General features: G+C 35.9%; 6 protein-coding genes across 6 annotated transcripts; 3 read left to right on the top strand and 3 right to left on the bottom strand.

Annotated features, from left to right (window-relative positions):
* Positions 1 to 65: 65 nt before the first annotated feature.
* On the top strand, positions 66 to 2,522 carry FGR34 (Fgr34p; the record flags this gene model as incomplete). The annotated part of the gene is made up of 1 exon (XM_020223561.1): positions 66 to 2,522. One exon carries the CDS (start codon positions 66 to 68, stop codon positions 2,520 to 2,522), a length of 2,457 nt encoding a protein of 818 aa, XP_020076011.1.
* Positions 2,523 to 3,534: 1,012 nt separating this feature from the next.
* On the top strand, positions 3,535 to 4,264 carry HYPBUDRAFT_152936 (uncharacterized protein). Its single transcript, XM_020221286.1, has one exon. It carries the CDS (start codon positions 3,687 to 3,689, stop codon positions 3,963 to 3,965), a length of 279 nt encoding a protein of 92 aa, XP_020076010.1. The 5' UTR covers positions 3,535 to 3,686; the 3' UTR covers positions 3,966 to 4,264.
* A 282-nt stretch (positions 4,265 to 4,546) lies between these two features.
* Positions 4,547 to 5,146, top strand: HYPBUDRAFT_152935 (uncharacterized protein). Its single transcript, XM_020221285.1, has one exon. The coding sequence runs from the start codon at positions 4,624 to 4,626 to the stop codon at positions 5,017 to 5,019; it is 396 nt and encodes a 131-aa protein (XP_020076009.1). The 5' UTR covers positions 4,547 to 4,623; the 3' UTR covers positions 5,020 to 5,146.
* On the bottom strand, positions 5,091 to 9,905 carry HYPBUDRAFT_157062 (uncharacterized protein; the record flags this gene model as incomplete). Its single annotated transcript, XM_020222263.1, has 2 exons — positions 5,091 to 5,250; positions 5,284 to 9,905. 2 exons carry the CDS (start codon positions 9,903 to 9,905, stop codon positions 5,091 to 5,093), a joined length of 4,782 nt encoding a protein of 1,593 aa, XP_020076008.1.
* Positions 9,906 to 10,312: 407 nt separating this feature from the next.
* SPT7 (SAGA histone acetyltransferase complex subunit) lies at positions 10,313 to 13,849 on the bottom strand (the record flags this gene model as incomplete). The annotated part of the gene is made up of 2 exons (XM_020218697.1): positions 10,313 to 12,874; positions 13,103 to 13,849. The coding sequence occupies 2 exons, from the start codon at positions 13,847 to 13,849 to the stop codon at positions 10,313 to 10,315; spliced, it is 3,309 nt and encodes a 1,102-aa protein (XP_020076007.1).
* Positions 13,850 to 14,219: 370 nt separating this feature from the next.
* Positions 14,220 to 14,659, bottom strand: UBC4 (E2 ubiquitin-conjugating protein). Its single transcript, XM_020221284.1, has one exon. The coding sequence runs from the start codon at positions 14,605 to 14,607 to the stop codon at positions 14,275 to 14,277; it is 333 nt and encodes a 110-aa protein (XP_020076006.1). The 5' UTR covers positions 14,608 to 14,659; the 3' UTR covers positions 14,220 to 14,274.
* Positions 14,660 to 14,898: the final 239 nt, after the last annotated feature.

Raw genomic sequence — 14,898 nt, 5'->3', positions numbered from 1 at the left:
TACTAATTAAAAGACAAGTATCGTACTATAATGATCTAGAGACATTAACTAATTAAAAGACAAGGATGAATACTCCGTTCAGACTCAGTATCAGAGTCCTTGATAAAGGTGACATTAAACCAAGGCATATACCGGATCGCGATTCATTTCGAATAAGAGTCACTCTTAGTCATACGGTCCGAGATTTAAAGGAACGTCTTCAATTCCATTACGATACCGGATTAGATGGTATTATCATAGAAAGAAACAACCAGATTCTAGAGGAAGACGACGAGACCTTTAGCGAAGTTCTAGGGACTACAGAAGTTCCTCAAAATGATGAACCTGGTTGGACAATATTTGCCAGTAAGTCGATCTTACCTAGAGAAAATAAACCATTGTATCCAGATATCCAATTCAAAGTTCGTGTTACTTTTAAGCAGGAGGATTATAATGTCGAACCGTTTGAAGTTTCAAGTACTCTAGTTGACATGTATATGTTTTTAAAATCTAGAATTGCAGCATGTTTAAATGAGATGGAGAATCAAACTTTTCAAGCATATTTGAAGAAAGAAGAAGGCAAAATGGAAATAACTCCCGAATACTTCTTGATACTGGATGTGATTGATCTTGACCTTATACCTCGTGTGACTCCTGTTTTGATAATTGAAAAAAGCACTGACGAACAACTAAGAGCCACTGCTAATCTGCTGGCTGAAAATGAGAGAACCGGTCTAGATCCAGGCCCATCAACTAATCGATTTTTTATTAGAGTCCAATCTTCCATTCCCAGTCTACAAGAAGGTAATAATTTGTTTGAGGTTAATGGTTATACAACAGTTGAAGAATTTAAACAACAAGTCATTGAAAGAAATGATTATACATCTGTAAGTCGAACATTTTTTGACCAGGTTCGTTTATATATTGACTCTTTTGGATTGATAGAGGATACTTCTAATAATGTACCTTTGTCATATTTTTTGATTGGAGATGAAGATGGAACTGGTGAAATATATGACGTGAATGTTGAAATACTTGATTTACGTGGTATTGGTGGGTTTTTCACTCGTGAATTCTGGAGAGACTTGAGGTCTCCTAATAGGTTTTTGTTTCTACCCCGTAATAATAATAGATCATTGAATATCGATGAAACAGTTACTGAGACACAAGAACAGATAGAAGAGGTACAAGAAGAACAAGAAGAACAGGAAGAACAAGAAGAACAGGAAGAGCAAGAAGAACAAGAAGAACAAGTAGAGCAACGTGGATCTCCAACAATTACTTACCAAGAGCCAATCCGTTATGAGGAGTTCCAGCCAACCAAAAAGTACACTATTACATATGGGCCCCAAGAAAGTCAGATGAGTTTCGATACAAGTGAATTAATAGTTGTTCCCGAGACCGATTGCAACCCACCGTACATGTTGTTGAGCCCTAGTGCCATGAATAGACTAGATCTGAAAATCAGAGGAGAAGACGGGTCCAAAATTATAGAGAAGGTGAAGGTTGTGCATGAATCTACAGGGCCATCAGCACCACAATCAGTGCCTCCACCTACAAGAACGATACCAATTGTGGATACTGGGGATGTTGAAGAAAGCACATTAAGAAGACGCCGTGGACAAGAAGAAGGAGAAGCTCATCCTCAGCATCAAGGAGCCCAAGAAGAAGATGCAGTGATGCCCCCACCAAGATACCCAGGGACCACTCTTTTAAGTCGAGTTTCTCGAGCATTATATGGGAACGCATATACTCTTTTCACCAACTTTCTAAATGGATTGGTGATTGGGATATTTCTTCAAGTATCATTAAACATCTCGCCCAGAACCGTGCAAATAGTATCCGGAATCATACATCTCAGTATGATGATTTGTTTAGCGATAAGCCGGGGTGACACTTACGGAGAACAGTTACAAGAGCTTACCAGAGGATTACCAAGAACCACTTTAATCCGCAGTATCAATATCTTTGGGCAGATATTGAAGGATGTTCATTATTGGTTTTATGACAAGTTCAGTGATATTGAAGATCGATTGTTTCAATTTGCCATTGATGCCCGTATTGACCAATGGGAATACTTGGTTGAAATGAGATTGGGAAATGATAAAGTTGAGTTTTTCTCCAAATGGTACTTTGTTAACTTGAGGTGTGATTTCCTAATGTGGATCATAAGCTTCATTCCATTCTTAACGGATGATGCATTGGAGGAATTGAAACTATGGAAAGAAGAAGAATTTGAAAGATTAAGAGAATCCTTGGTGCAAAAACATCAAGATTGCATACTGGCCTTACAAGAATACCGAACCGATATCGATAAGTTGAAATCAGATTCCATCATCAGAATCGAAGACTCTCGCTTATCATGCCAAGAGGTGCTTGACGTGATCATCGGGGAGCAATTCACTGAAGCCTTCCCTCACGAGGAGACCAGAGATGCAAAATACGAAAAAATGGTGGATGCCTACGTGAAGATTGAAAACTACCGCAAGACAATATGTCAAGAACATCAAAAGTGTCGTTGGCAACTTGAAAGCGTGGTCTAATGACAAAACACTCTGTATATAATCTTAGCCTATACAATATAGTGTGAAGTAAGTAGAACAGTTGTAGAATAGCTTCGTCCTCCGCCAGTTCTGCTCACCGGGCTATCTAAAAAAAACCTCAGCTTCCTTAGTCGATGAAAAGTTGCTATTTTAAACATTACGAGAAAGACAAACCCGATAACCAGAGGTTATGAAGATGCAATCAAAAAATCCATCTGGATATCCGCGTACTGAAAGATCTACTATCTGGTTTGAAAAGTACTCTTTTCCAGGGAAGTCTTATCCCGCCTTCCAAACCCACCAAAAGCCCTTTCGTAACAATCGTCATTTTTTGTGTTTTCGACATTCCATTATGGTGGTATATGCTGCTTATGCTAATTTGCTGATGTTTCGAGTCGCGAAAAAAAAATTGATCTGAATTGGTTAACTTCCTAAAATTGTGTAATTGTTTCCCTTTTTACACGAGAGTGAGTTTTGTAAAAGATTTTTCGGGCAATTTGTGCATTTCTCGAGGAACAGATCAATTACTCGATTGGGGAGATGCGGTACTAATGCCAATTGATGGTATAAGGCTTGAGAGCAGAGGCTACTTCAAGATAAGCCCAGAAGGTGTCAAGAAAGCAGGTGTAGTAGCGGTGGGGGAGAGGCCTCCTCCAATGACAGGACGTTGAAGAGCGGTTTTGCTTGTAGTTTATTTGAACTATCTACTCGGTTGTATTTCGCGTGTTGTTATTGTTTGGGCTATCTAGCAGTCTTTGTTTGCAATTTGTGAATAGTTCGAGATTACAATACTCGTTTTCTGGTGGGATTGCACAGTGGAAGGGTAACTTTAGTCTTTGTTTGTCTATGTAAGCTATTTGAATGGTTTGTAGAAAATGGTTCTCCTCTGGCTTTGACCGCTCGTCTTTATCACCTTATTATTAGTAAACCGTGATATTCAAGGTGTTTATTTTTCATTTCTCAGTTGTTTGTTTTGATTTTCTTCTACTTATGTTTATGGTTACATCTTCATTTTTGTTTCCCTTTCAAATGTTCATTATCTTTCCGTTAACTTTGTTCCAAGTAAGTATAAATATGTCGATATTTCCTTGATAATTTCCAAATTCCTTTCCTTTTTTTTCTTCATCCAACTACTTGTCTTTCGCTCCTACTAATATATTTACAATGCAATTCTCTACCGTCGCTTTATTCGCTGCCGTCGCCGTCGCTGCCACTGTCACTGAAACTGACTCTTCTTCTACTTTAGTCACTGTCACTGACTGTGCTTCCACCGTCACTGACTGTCCAGCTCACAAAACTTCTGAAGCTCCAGTTGCTTCTACTTCATCTGCTGGTAACTACACTGCTCCAGCTAATGTTTCTTCTGCTTACGAAGCTGGTGCTGCTAGACAATTCGCTGTCGGTGGTGTTGCTTTAGCTGCTGGTGCTTTATTAGCTTTATAAGCGTGCTTAACTGATTTATAACCTAAAATCATTTAAATTGTCATTTGCAATCTTTTTTTAAAAATGACTGTTTGAGACGGTTTTAATCGATTTACCCTTATTGAATCCATATACCCTGAACCCTTATTTTGAAGTTTACTGGATTTTTATAAACTACGTCTATCGGGTAATGATTAGATGTTTATGATGTCTTCATTTACTGGTTGATCTCTATTGAAAATCTCTGGGTTCTATTATATCTTTGGTGGGCTCTTTTAATTCTTCGGTCTCCGGTCATTTATTGATACCATGTATCTGGCTTTTTAGTGCTTTTAGTTGTTATTTTTTATTTGCTATATAAAAATTATTGAATATATAAATCTGTTATTTGAATTTTACTCTTCTATAGATTGTTATTTTAAAAAAACTACAAAAAAAAATTTTTTTGTTCTTGTTTTTACCAATAAGAATTTTTTTTTGTTAACTTGTTATTCTGTAGGCTGTTTCCCTATGAGCCCATGCTTCTTCGTCTAATCTTTAGTATCTGCATCCCAACTAATTGTTCATGCCGTATTCAATTATCGTCATTTTGACCGTTCCACCCGTACACCCGCCATTTGGATTTTAAATAATGATCTGGTGATGAAATCGCTTAATCAGAGGTCAAACCCCCATTCAAATGAACCCATCGGATGAAACCAAGGCTTTTTATCTTGCTGTATACTCCGTAGTTTCCCAGGTCCCCCCGAGCCATGTCACCAGCTATGGTCATGTAGCCTATTTGATCGGTCGGCCGCAAAACTCAAGACAAGTTGGATCATCTCTAAAACATTCAAAGATGATCATAGATTTATTGAATAAAGAATTACCAATTGAGGAACAAATCAGCTTTGCTGAACTACCTTGGTGGAGAATTGTACTGAGTGTAGGAAAAATTTCTCCTAGGGGAAACTCCAGTGGTGAAATGGATCAAGCAAGATTGCTTAGAGCTGAAGGAGTACTGGTTCTGTCCAACCACCATATCAATATGGAGGACTTTGGATGGTTTCCAGATCCAGATGAAATTACTTTATAGCTGAATATCCATCTATCTATATATATATTATTTAAAATGTTACTTTACATAAATATAATTAAACGGTCTTTTTAATTGGTAGAGTTGGAACTGTTTTTCAGATTCCGCCTATTAGTCGATTGTTCATTGGTTTTATGTCCTGATTTTGAACGATTCCCATTTTGTTTAGAGTTCTGTTTATTGTTCACCTTTGGTTTAACTCCATCAGTACTCGAATTCCTTTTCTTACTTCTTGAATCATTCAGTTTCCTATTATCATGCTGCTTTTTGGGTTTTTCTGTGTCATTCAATGTGAATGCATTCATTTGTTTTTGAACTTTGGCAGCTTCTTCTTCCCACCATCTAGCAAACTCTTGCTCTTGTTGAACCTCTTGTAATGATTGACGTTCATTTTCCTTTCTTTGTTCTTCCTCAATTTTTAAGGACTCGTGAAGCATTATCTCTGTTAATGATGGGGTTGCGTAAACTTTGTTGATTGGTGACGTAAATGCATTACTGTCTATCGATGAGGCTGTCAGTTGGGGAACAATGTCATTCTTAGGTTTGGATTTTTGATATGTCTTACCATTATTTGCAGTGTCTGGCTTTGAATTCGATGCTCCTAGCGGAGGTAGGTCGTTAATTATAGATGAATTACCTGTACTGGATGCGGCCACACCCCAAGCGTTTCCACTTCCTTCAGGCTCTGTTCTGCTACTAGGTTCTTCATTCGTACTTTCTTGCATTGCCAATTTCTTACGTTCTCTTTGTGATAATTTGATAGCGGGCCCAATTTTAATCTTCGATGGCTTAGGTTGAATGAAACTGCCAGTATTCTCCACTGAAGGTTTACGATGGCTACCCAAAATTGGAGTTTTTTCACCTAGTATTGATTGTCCATTTGATTTACTGGCCCAATTGGAATGTGGGCTTAATCCGTTTGATGAACTGTTACTAGGTTTCCTATTGATAGCAGGCGTAGAACGGGGGCCTGATGTTCTGGTTGCATCTATTGCATTATTAATCGCAGTAAGTGATGGTTTTCTAAGTATTGGCGGCGACTTAATACTTTCATTAAGATCGGTATTTGAACCTGTTCTGGAGGGCATTCCAGATGATGATGGTGAAATACTGTTTGGTTTGGTTTTATTTCTTTTCCCAACAACTTCAAAATCATCAGCATTATCTTCAACAGCTATATCATTAGAATCCTGAGACACAACAGAGGTACTGCTTTGATATCCATAAACTTGATTAGTGGCTCTTCTGAAATCAGCAAGATCATTAGTAGTGACATTTGAGTTCGATCTGGAACCTGCTGACGATGATTTACGACCTGCCCTTCTTTTACTATAGTCATTCGAAATAACTTTTAAGTCATACTTCAAATCAACCAATGGTTCAAATGAACAAAATCCTTTTGCGTCACTCATGAAATTTTCATTGAAGCTACTTAAATCACTAATGAAATCTTCAATAATTAAATTCGACTTATTAGAGAACCAGTCATTGGTATACTTTTCATTTATTTCTCCCTTTTCTCCCGTGATGAAATCACTTTTTTTACAGTCTTGAAAAAGCTTTAATTGTTTTTCCAATTTTGCCAAAGTATCAAACTCAAGACTATTAAAAGTTGAATCAAAAAGAACCTGATCCAAGTTATTATAAATAAACCAACAACAGTTCATGAATAACTTGGGTGCTGACAAATAGTCAGCGTGCACCAATAAAATCATGACATTGTCATTATTAATTAGGTCCTTTAGCACGAGCTGGCATAAGTTTTTCAATTGAAATAACAACAACTCATCTGTGATTTCGATTATTTCTAATAAATGATTGATGAATTCATCTGTATCCGAGAGTTTTTCAATCACACTCAGAAAATAGTCGAATAAGTGGATATTATCGAACCCGTAAAGATGTCTTAAAATAAATTCAAATTGGAAAATTGTTAAATTATTAAAGTTGAGGCATTTGTCTCCTTCATCCTCTATTTCAGCTTCAGTAGTATCCCACCTGTTTGACAAAATAGTCTCGAAAAAGGCAGACCTTGCAATTAGAATATTAGAATGGCAATAGATCTGACCGTCTTTTAGTGTCACCAAGACATCACCGCCATTTGACTCATCATCTAAAAGTGATCCAACCTTATATCTGAAGACATTATCATTACTAAACTTCCCAAAAGAGTCAGAAAGACGAAAAATACTAACCAATATATCGAAATCTTTCTTTACTTGTTTGATTTCGTCCGGGCAAGAATATCTACTTGGGTAATCATCCCATATATCCAAAACCCTATTAGTATATATGAAATGGGTTAATATCAACACAGATTTCAAATTGATATTAGACTTGAACAAAAGCTCTGAATTATCTGGGTTAAACAATCCTTCTATTCCTTCATCTATGAAGTATTCGCCTGGATTCACAGGATTAAATATGGTTTTGCAAAATGATGACCTTTTGCAAAATAATTCTTTATGTATACCAATTGCAACAGAAGGATAAGATTCAAACCTTATATAGATATCATAACTTTTATCAGAAGAAATGAGTGAAGAATCAAATCTGGCAATTATAAAGCTTTCGTCGGATTTTAATAATTCCTTAAGCTCTCTAATATGATTCTCATCAAAATGTTCGAAAGTATCTTTGGTTTTGATTCTTCTAGTTTTATTACTTGCATGTCTTACAGAATAACGAGTATGCAACGAATCAGTTATTGTTTTCGAATCCTTGCTTATACCTGACTCAAGCTCACCATCTTCTTCATCTTCTGGTGAGACAAACGAGAAATTTTGAAGTTCATTAATGGAAGAATTTTGATTCTTGAGAGGGTAGAGAAAATCACATATATATGAGTTAATATCATGATCAACATCCAATAACTGGTCTTGTTTTCGGTATAGATCAGTGTCTTTTAGTTCACTCAAATATTCCATATCTGTATTGAAATCGTTCTTTTGTAATTTGAGAGGAATTAAGTCGATGTCATCCTTTATGAAATTGAAGGAACTAAAACTGTTATCACAGCTTACCCTGACAATATGATTTAAATTGTCAATCTTTTTGAACTTATTAATTGTAGCTGGTATAGCCAAGGTAGACTCATTCATTGATTTTCTTCTCAGTTTCCCGCCTGGTTGGGCATATTTTATAAAAACAGATCCGTTCCTGGTACATATTATAACAGATCCATCATAAGAAACATCAATATCAGTAGCACACATTTCTGTGTCGTATGCTTTCCATACAGAATTATACCTGGTTGTTTTACAAGATTTGTAAAACTCACCTAGGTTAGTAGAATCAAGACTGAAGCTTAGTACATCACCACTTTCAAACAAGATTGCAACGAATTCATGGGATTTCATGGAAACTTTTTTAACTTTTGGTGCTTTTGTCAACTTGGATGGCTTGAATCGTTCGAATCCTTCGTTACCTCTCGACGGAAGCCTTGGAAGTTTCCCATGTTGGTATTGCAAGTACACATGGATTATATCTTTCTCAGTAACTAACACAGTACACGTTTCACATGTTTCAACAAGCTTGATGTCATCATTGAAAGGGAATTCTTTGGGTTGTTTTTGATGATAACCCTTATAATTAGTACCGTTTATTTTGTAATCAAATGCATCTGCAGAGTTCAACGTACTTCCTACTTGACCAACAACCAAGCCCCAGTAATAAAGTGAATTTTTAGTATAAACCATTGAATGGATGTTGGATATGGCCATACCTTTTATTGCAAGTCCTTTAGACCTTAAATCACCACTTGTAATCTCCTGTGGGGTTGCTTCAAAGGACTCATATGTATCTTTGGTAGATGAAGTTTTTGCACTGGAAGCGGATGATGAATGGAAACCTAGCTGATAACAGTTGTTGAACCCCCAAACGTAAAGTGATCCGCTTATTGTTATAGCCATCGAATGATTGTCTGAAATCACAAAATCTTTAATGAATTTAAAATCATCATAGTCTTCACCAATGAAGTAGTCGATTCGACTGAATCTAAAATAGTTTCTGAGATCTGAAAAGCCATGGCCTAGTCTTCCTCGTGATCCAATACCACAACTGAATAGTTCACCACCTTGAGTGAGTACTACAGCGTGATATTTGGATATTTTCACTTTCCTATAACGAGGAGTCACCAAGGTATCATGAATTGAACCTTCCATGACATTTTTCAATGATTTGAAATACTCATGTGAGATCTTAGAAGGGATGGATCTATCTGTAGAATCACCTACACCCAAATTATTATTCTTATTCGACCCAAGCATATAGATTTCACTTCCTCCTCGACTGGCGTTCCACCAGTCATTCGGTATGTTTCTAATAAATTTTCTTTTTAGCTTGATGAATTCTTTTGCCGTATTTTCAGCTTCTTCCGGAGTTGCCTCATCTTCTAACAGTTCGTTACCATTACCTTGAAATCTATAACTGAAATGATATTCGTTTTTCTCGTTAATATATTCTGGAATCCATAGTAAGTCCTTGAAATCGTTTTGTAAAAGCTGTAAAGGCGTTAGCCTATTTCTATCTTTTGATTTAAGCAATTCGTAAATTAAAGTATTATTCGCAACAACAATCGATGAGTTGGGAGAGACGCTTTTAAGATACTCCAAAATGACCTTGAAGCAAGTTACACGTTTATGGAAGAAGACATAATGAAGAATATTCCACCCGTTTTCATAGTCCACAAGAGTAATTATCGACTTTGCCTCCAGATTCCGGAGCAAATCTCGAAGAAGATCATATCGTCCCGTGAGAACCAATATATGTAAGATTGTTCTTCCAAAGACATCACGCCTTGCCAAGTCAGCTTTTGCAAGCTTCTGTAATCTGACTTTCAACGGCAAGTCTTTTAAATTATTAGTACTACTTTTATTAGAAGGCATCTTTATTTCTTTTGATGAGATGCTATTAGGATCTATTTTCTTTAATTTGATTTTCTTTTTGTTTTTTCTCTAGTTTTGAATCTTTTGGCAGTAGTATTTAATATTAGGAAATTAAAACATTGGAAATAAGTTAGTTAACAGCTGGATAGAGACAATTATAATTTGCTTCGTGATGTAGAGAACATTAAATATATATGTTTTATTCTTACTTTTTCTCTTCGATTCCTCCACGCGTAGAACGGTTTCCTGAGTTTTTGCGCATTGAGCATTAACTTCAATTGATCAAGAATAACTTCACGTGCTTTATTCAAACGTGTGGACTGCTATTACAACTACATCTTGAGCCTTTGTAGCCTATGTATTTTGATGAGAGATCGGTGAAATGGGTCTATATAATGAGGATAGAGTTATGCTTTGACAGAAAGTTTTTGTGGGGAAACTGGTTTAGATGAAGACTCTGGCTTTACCAGATACGAGTCGTTACCTATTGGATTGGTTTGATCATTCGAATTAGTTTCAGTGTTTGATTCTTGTTCGCTTGGTTCAGGTAAGAAGAAAGCGTTAGCAACAATACGTTTTTTGACTGATGAGATTTTACCAGTTGGTGGTAACCTTGGTCTGATGTTTCTTTGTTTCTGAGGTAATTCTTCATCTTCAATCAACATGAGTTGATCTGCTGGAGGCAAATCTGTTCGTTCACCTTTTTTTCTTTGAATTTTGACGTAATGGGCTTTGGATTTTTCAAGTAATTTAGTGTAAAATGGTTGCAATAATCCAATTTGATCTTTAATATCTGCTTCGGATAATTTTTTAATATCCCATTCTTTGAAATCCTCATACTTGTTACTCTTATTTGCAACTCCAGTACTGTTATAGGAGCTGTTTAATCTAGAATGTAATAAATATATTGGAATTGAAGAACTTAATAACTTGAATTCTTTGTCTAAACCAAGCTCTTTGAAACCGAAAAAGTCATCACCAAGATCGTTAGAGAAATCCCCAGTCATAAATTGTTCACTGTTATCTTCGAAACTTCTTTCGTTAAAGTTTTCTAATCCTGGTCTTAAAAGCTCTTTCAAGAAATTTGATAACTTGACTCTCAAATCCTTCAATTTGTCTGTTTGTTTCACGAGACGTTCTTGGACAAATGTATACAAATCATCTGGTTTATCAACACCATTTTCTACTAATGAGAGTAATAAAATTTCTCTCTCGTTTAGCCTATTCGAGGAGGCAGTCTCCGAATGTAATTTAATGGATTTGATTAAATTACCCATATAGTTTTCAGCAATTTGCGTGAGCGTGTTTACAGCAAATGGTTGCGCTGTTTCAAAACCTGTTTGCATGGCAATTTTGGCGATATTTCTTCTAAGGACAGAAAATTGTATCTTTGCTGAGTGAGGATCATGATTGGGTAATTTGGAAACGGGGTCAATATCAACCTCTCTTATATATTCAACTTCAGGCTGCTTCATCTGTGTATGATGAACAAATTGTTGAGTTTGCATTTGTCTGATTAAAGAAATTTTAAAACAGATTTTTCTGATTTCCTGAATTTCGGTGATGTTTTCAAAATAGATCTTATTCAAGCCTGATTCAGTAGGTAAAATGAAATTGGATTTTATTTTATTTGGATCACCTCCAGATTGTTGTAGAAAAACGTCTACTAATTTTTGTTCTCTTTGTTCTTCCTCTTGGTCATCAACACCTTTATATTGAACACCAGGTAATCCACCAGTGATATCGTATTCCAATAAGTATGGCTCATCATTTTCCAATAAGTTTGAGCTTTTAGATACAACCTGTTTGTTATCAAGATAATGATTGAAATTATTCATTTCATTTGACTCACGAATTATAGCAGGAGCATCCGATCTTAATTTCATGTTATCATCAAACAATTCAGCACGGGCTGCACAATAATGAGCCCTAGACTTTGCTGTTAATGAACGCCACGCTTGTAATTCAGGATCAACCTCAGCTTCATTTTCAAGATCATTTTCACCACCACGAACATCATCACCTTCAAGATCTTCTTCTTCTTCTTCTCCAACGCCAGCAGTACCGGTTGGTCCGACAGTACCAGCTCCTTCATCACCAGTCATAGGAATTGGAGTTTCTGAAGCTTTAGGGGTACCTACTTGAGATGCAATCTCAGGACTTTGAGCTATGCTACCAGTATCTTCAGTTTTTATTTGATTTTCTCTTGTTCTTTTACGGCCTTTTTTAGAAGCTTTACCAGAAGCAGAAGGAGTAGATTCTTTATTTTCATTATTTTCGAATTCGGCTTCTTCTTTTTCGACATCTGCTCTATTACGAATGGTAATATTTGGAATTGAAGGAATTAATTTTAAAGCTCTTTTTTGCATTGCTAAAGCATGTGCCCGTAAAAAATGTTTTGGATCTGCATTATAAGTTAAACAGTTTGACCAAATAAGCATAACATCATCAACAAATTCTTTCTTTGAATTATAAGCCAAATTTTTCAATTTTTTCAAAATTGTATTTAAATCCATTGGTTTTTTAATTATGAGACCATAATTTGGAGCTTCTCTTTTAGAAACTTTATTTAAAAAGGGGGTTGAATGTTCAGTATAACTTCTTAAATCAAGAACAACTTTTTCACAAGCTTCAAACAATTCTTCCTGACCGACACGAGAATCATTAGCCCATTTACCTCTATTTTTACGGACATCCATGAATAAAGTACGAAGCTCATAATCATTGATGGGGATATCATCACGCTGTTTTTGAATTTTACCTAGTAAATGTTTTAAAGAATGAGATGCTGACCCAAAATGAATACCCATATTATCGGAGGTCTCTTCATTATTTGTATTTGAGCCCAGTTTATTATCAGTACCTTCGAGTTGTAAATCCGATTTTTCAAGTTTTCTTCTTTTGATTAGAGTTTCACGGTCATATTCAAAGTTATGATAAACTTTATTGAATTCTTTTATTAATTGTTCCTGATCTTCTAATGCGGTAGCAGAAGTTAATTTTGAAGTGGAAGCAGAAGGATCTGCAGGAAGGGGTGATATATCAGCTGGAGAATTTATTGAAGTTGCTGGTTGGTCCGATTTACTAGGAGTGTTATTACCAGGAGTAACTGATTTCTTCAAATGAGGAGGTTCGAGAGAATTAGAACTACCAATGGATGCGAAAGAAGCAACATTGCTTATAACATTAGAAGACACTGTTTGTTGAGAAGATGCCGGTATAGGCGTATCTGAGCTTGAATTGAATAGAGTGTTATCATTAGAGCTTGTAGGAGCAGAAGGTAAGGGAATATTATTAGGGATAAAAGTTGATAATGGGATTTCTAATATGATTTGACCATCATCGTTATAGTTTAATTTGGAATCTTCCAGTTTTGAATCATCAGGAAGCGTATTTTTTTTTGAATCGTCATCGTCATCGTCATCGTCATCGTCATAATCATCTTCTTCCTCTCGTATAACTGCAGGAGGAGGAGGAGTGGTATTGTTCACGTCTTCTTTTAATTCTCCTTCAGTATCGGGTAGATCTTCGAGTTTATCAATCAATTCATAATCATCGGACACTTCATTGATTGCCGTGGACAGCTGATCCAAGGATTTTGCATTATAATAGAAATCAATTGCCTTTTCCCATAAGAGATACCTTATATGCAATGCTAAGAATTTGACTGGACGGTGACCTTCTTCTATAGTATCATCATCATTATTATGATTTTCATCGTTTTCATCATTCTCATTGGAATCGGATTTCACCACGTTTAAAACAACACTACCATCCAAGAAGGATTTCCATAATTGTAGGTTATTTTGGTTTAGAATATGATTAACAATTTTATATTGATATTCATTAAGGAATATTTCGAAAAACTTTGTTTCGTTCAATTCTTTAGCGAGTCGAAACAACTTACTCGAGTTATTCGTTTGAAAACTTGATAACCTGTTCATAATTCAAGTAATTTAATAGTTAACAAGCCAATCAAGATTTTTTTTTGCAAACCACGAAATGTTTGGGCGCGTAATATAAAACTCTCCAAAGTTCGATTACTGCGCTATTTTTACAGTGGAAGGGGTGCTGGTCGTGAAAGCTGGAGACTCTTGGAGTGATGGATATACTTGAGGCCACTTCTGTTGATTGATGGACTGGCAGTGTATACAATAAGATCAATTTTCACCAGTTTAAATTATAAAAACACATTTTTTTAAAGAGTTTTTTAAAAAAAAAGATAAAATGAGAAATTGAGACAAAAGTAGGTGAGTATATGTACGGGTCTACACCCAACGGTCACGTGCAAATGAAACACACCATACAAACAGGTGAAGGTTTAATATATATTAATAAAGATAAAGAAATCGAAGATAATGAAATAAATCTATACAGCGTATTTCTTAGTCCACTCTTTAGCAGTAGCTTCGTATTTCGCTTTATCTTGTTTATAGATATGAGCTATTTCTGGTACTAAAGGATCATCAGGATTAGCATCAGTCAAAAGGGAACAGATAGATAATAATACTTTTGAGATGGTTAATGCTGGAGACCATTGGTCTTTTAATATATCTAAACAAATATTACCATTACCATTGATATTAGGATGGTAGATTTTAGTGGTGAAAGCAATCTTTGGTGGTTTGAATGGATAATCAGTTGGGAAATGGATAGAAAGGAAAAAAACACCTCCGGCGTATGGAGAGTCTGGAGGACCCATGATAGATGCTTGCCAGTGATATAAATCATCCCCAACTGGGCCTGCGGAACATGATGATGGGGGGTCTCTATATCGTCGTTAGTATAAACTTCGCTTCATGTATTCTTCATCTTGATTTACTGTTTCCTTGATTCTTCTCCAGGCCGTTACTTATGCTTCACCCTATTGATTAATCATCTGATATTACATTAATCATCTTTACATTAACCATAGTTCGGTACAGCAAATCAAAAAAAAGAGAGAAAACCAATAGCAAATTTTAATCCAAAACTTCACCAATCAATACATACC

This window comes from Hyphopichia burtonii (assembly GCF_001661395.1).
Source record: "Hyphopichia burtonii NRRL Y-1933 unplaced genomic scaffold HYPBUscaffold_4, whole genome shotgun sequence".
Taxonomy (NCBI): Eukaryota; Fungi; Ascomycota; class Pichiomycetes; order Serinales; family Debaryomycetaceae; genus Hyphopichia; species Hyphopichia burtonii.
This window is presented reverse-complemented; position numbering and strand designations above follow the sequence as displayed.

Bases quoted from the DNA above. Each gene is read 5' to 3' on its own strand.
- UBC4 (XM_020221284.1), bottom strand. From the start codon at position 14,607: ATGGGTCCTCCAGACTCTCCATACGCCGGAGGTGTTTTTTTCCTTTCT.
- HYPBUDRAFT_152935 (XM_020221285.1), top strand. From the start codon at position 4,624: ATGAACCCATCGGATGAAACCAAGGCTTTTTATCTTGCTGTATACTCC.
- HYPBUDRAFT_152936 (XM_020221286.1), top strand. From the start codon at position 3,687: ATGCAATTCTCTACCGTCGCTTTATTCGCTGCCGTCGCCGTCGCTGCC.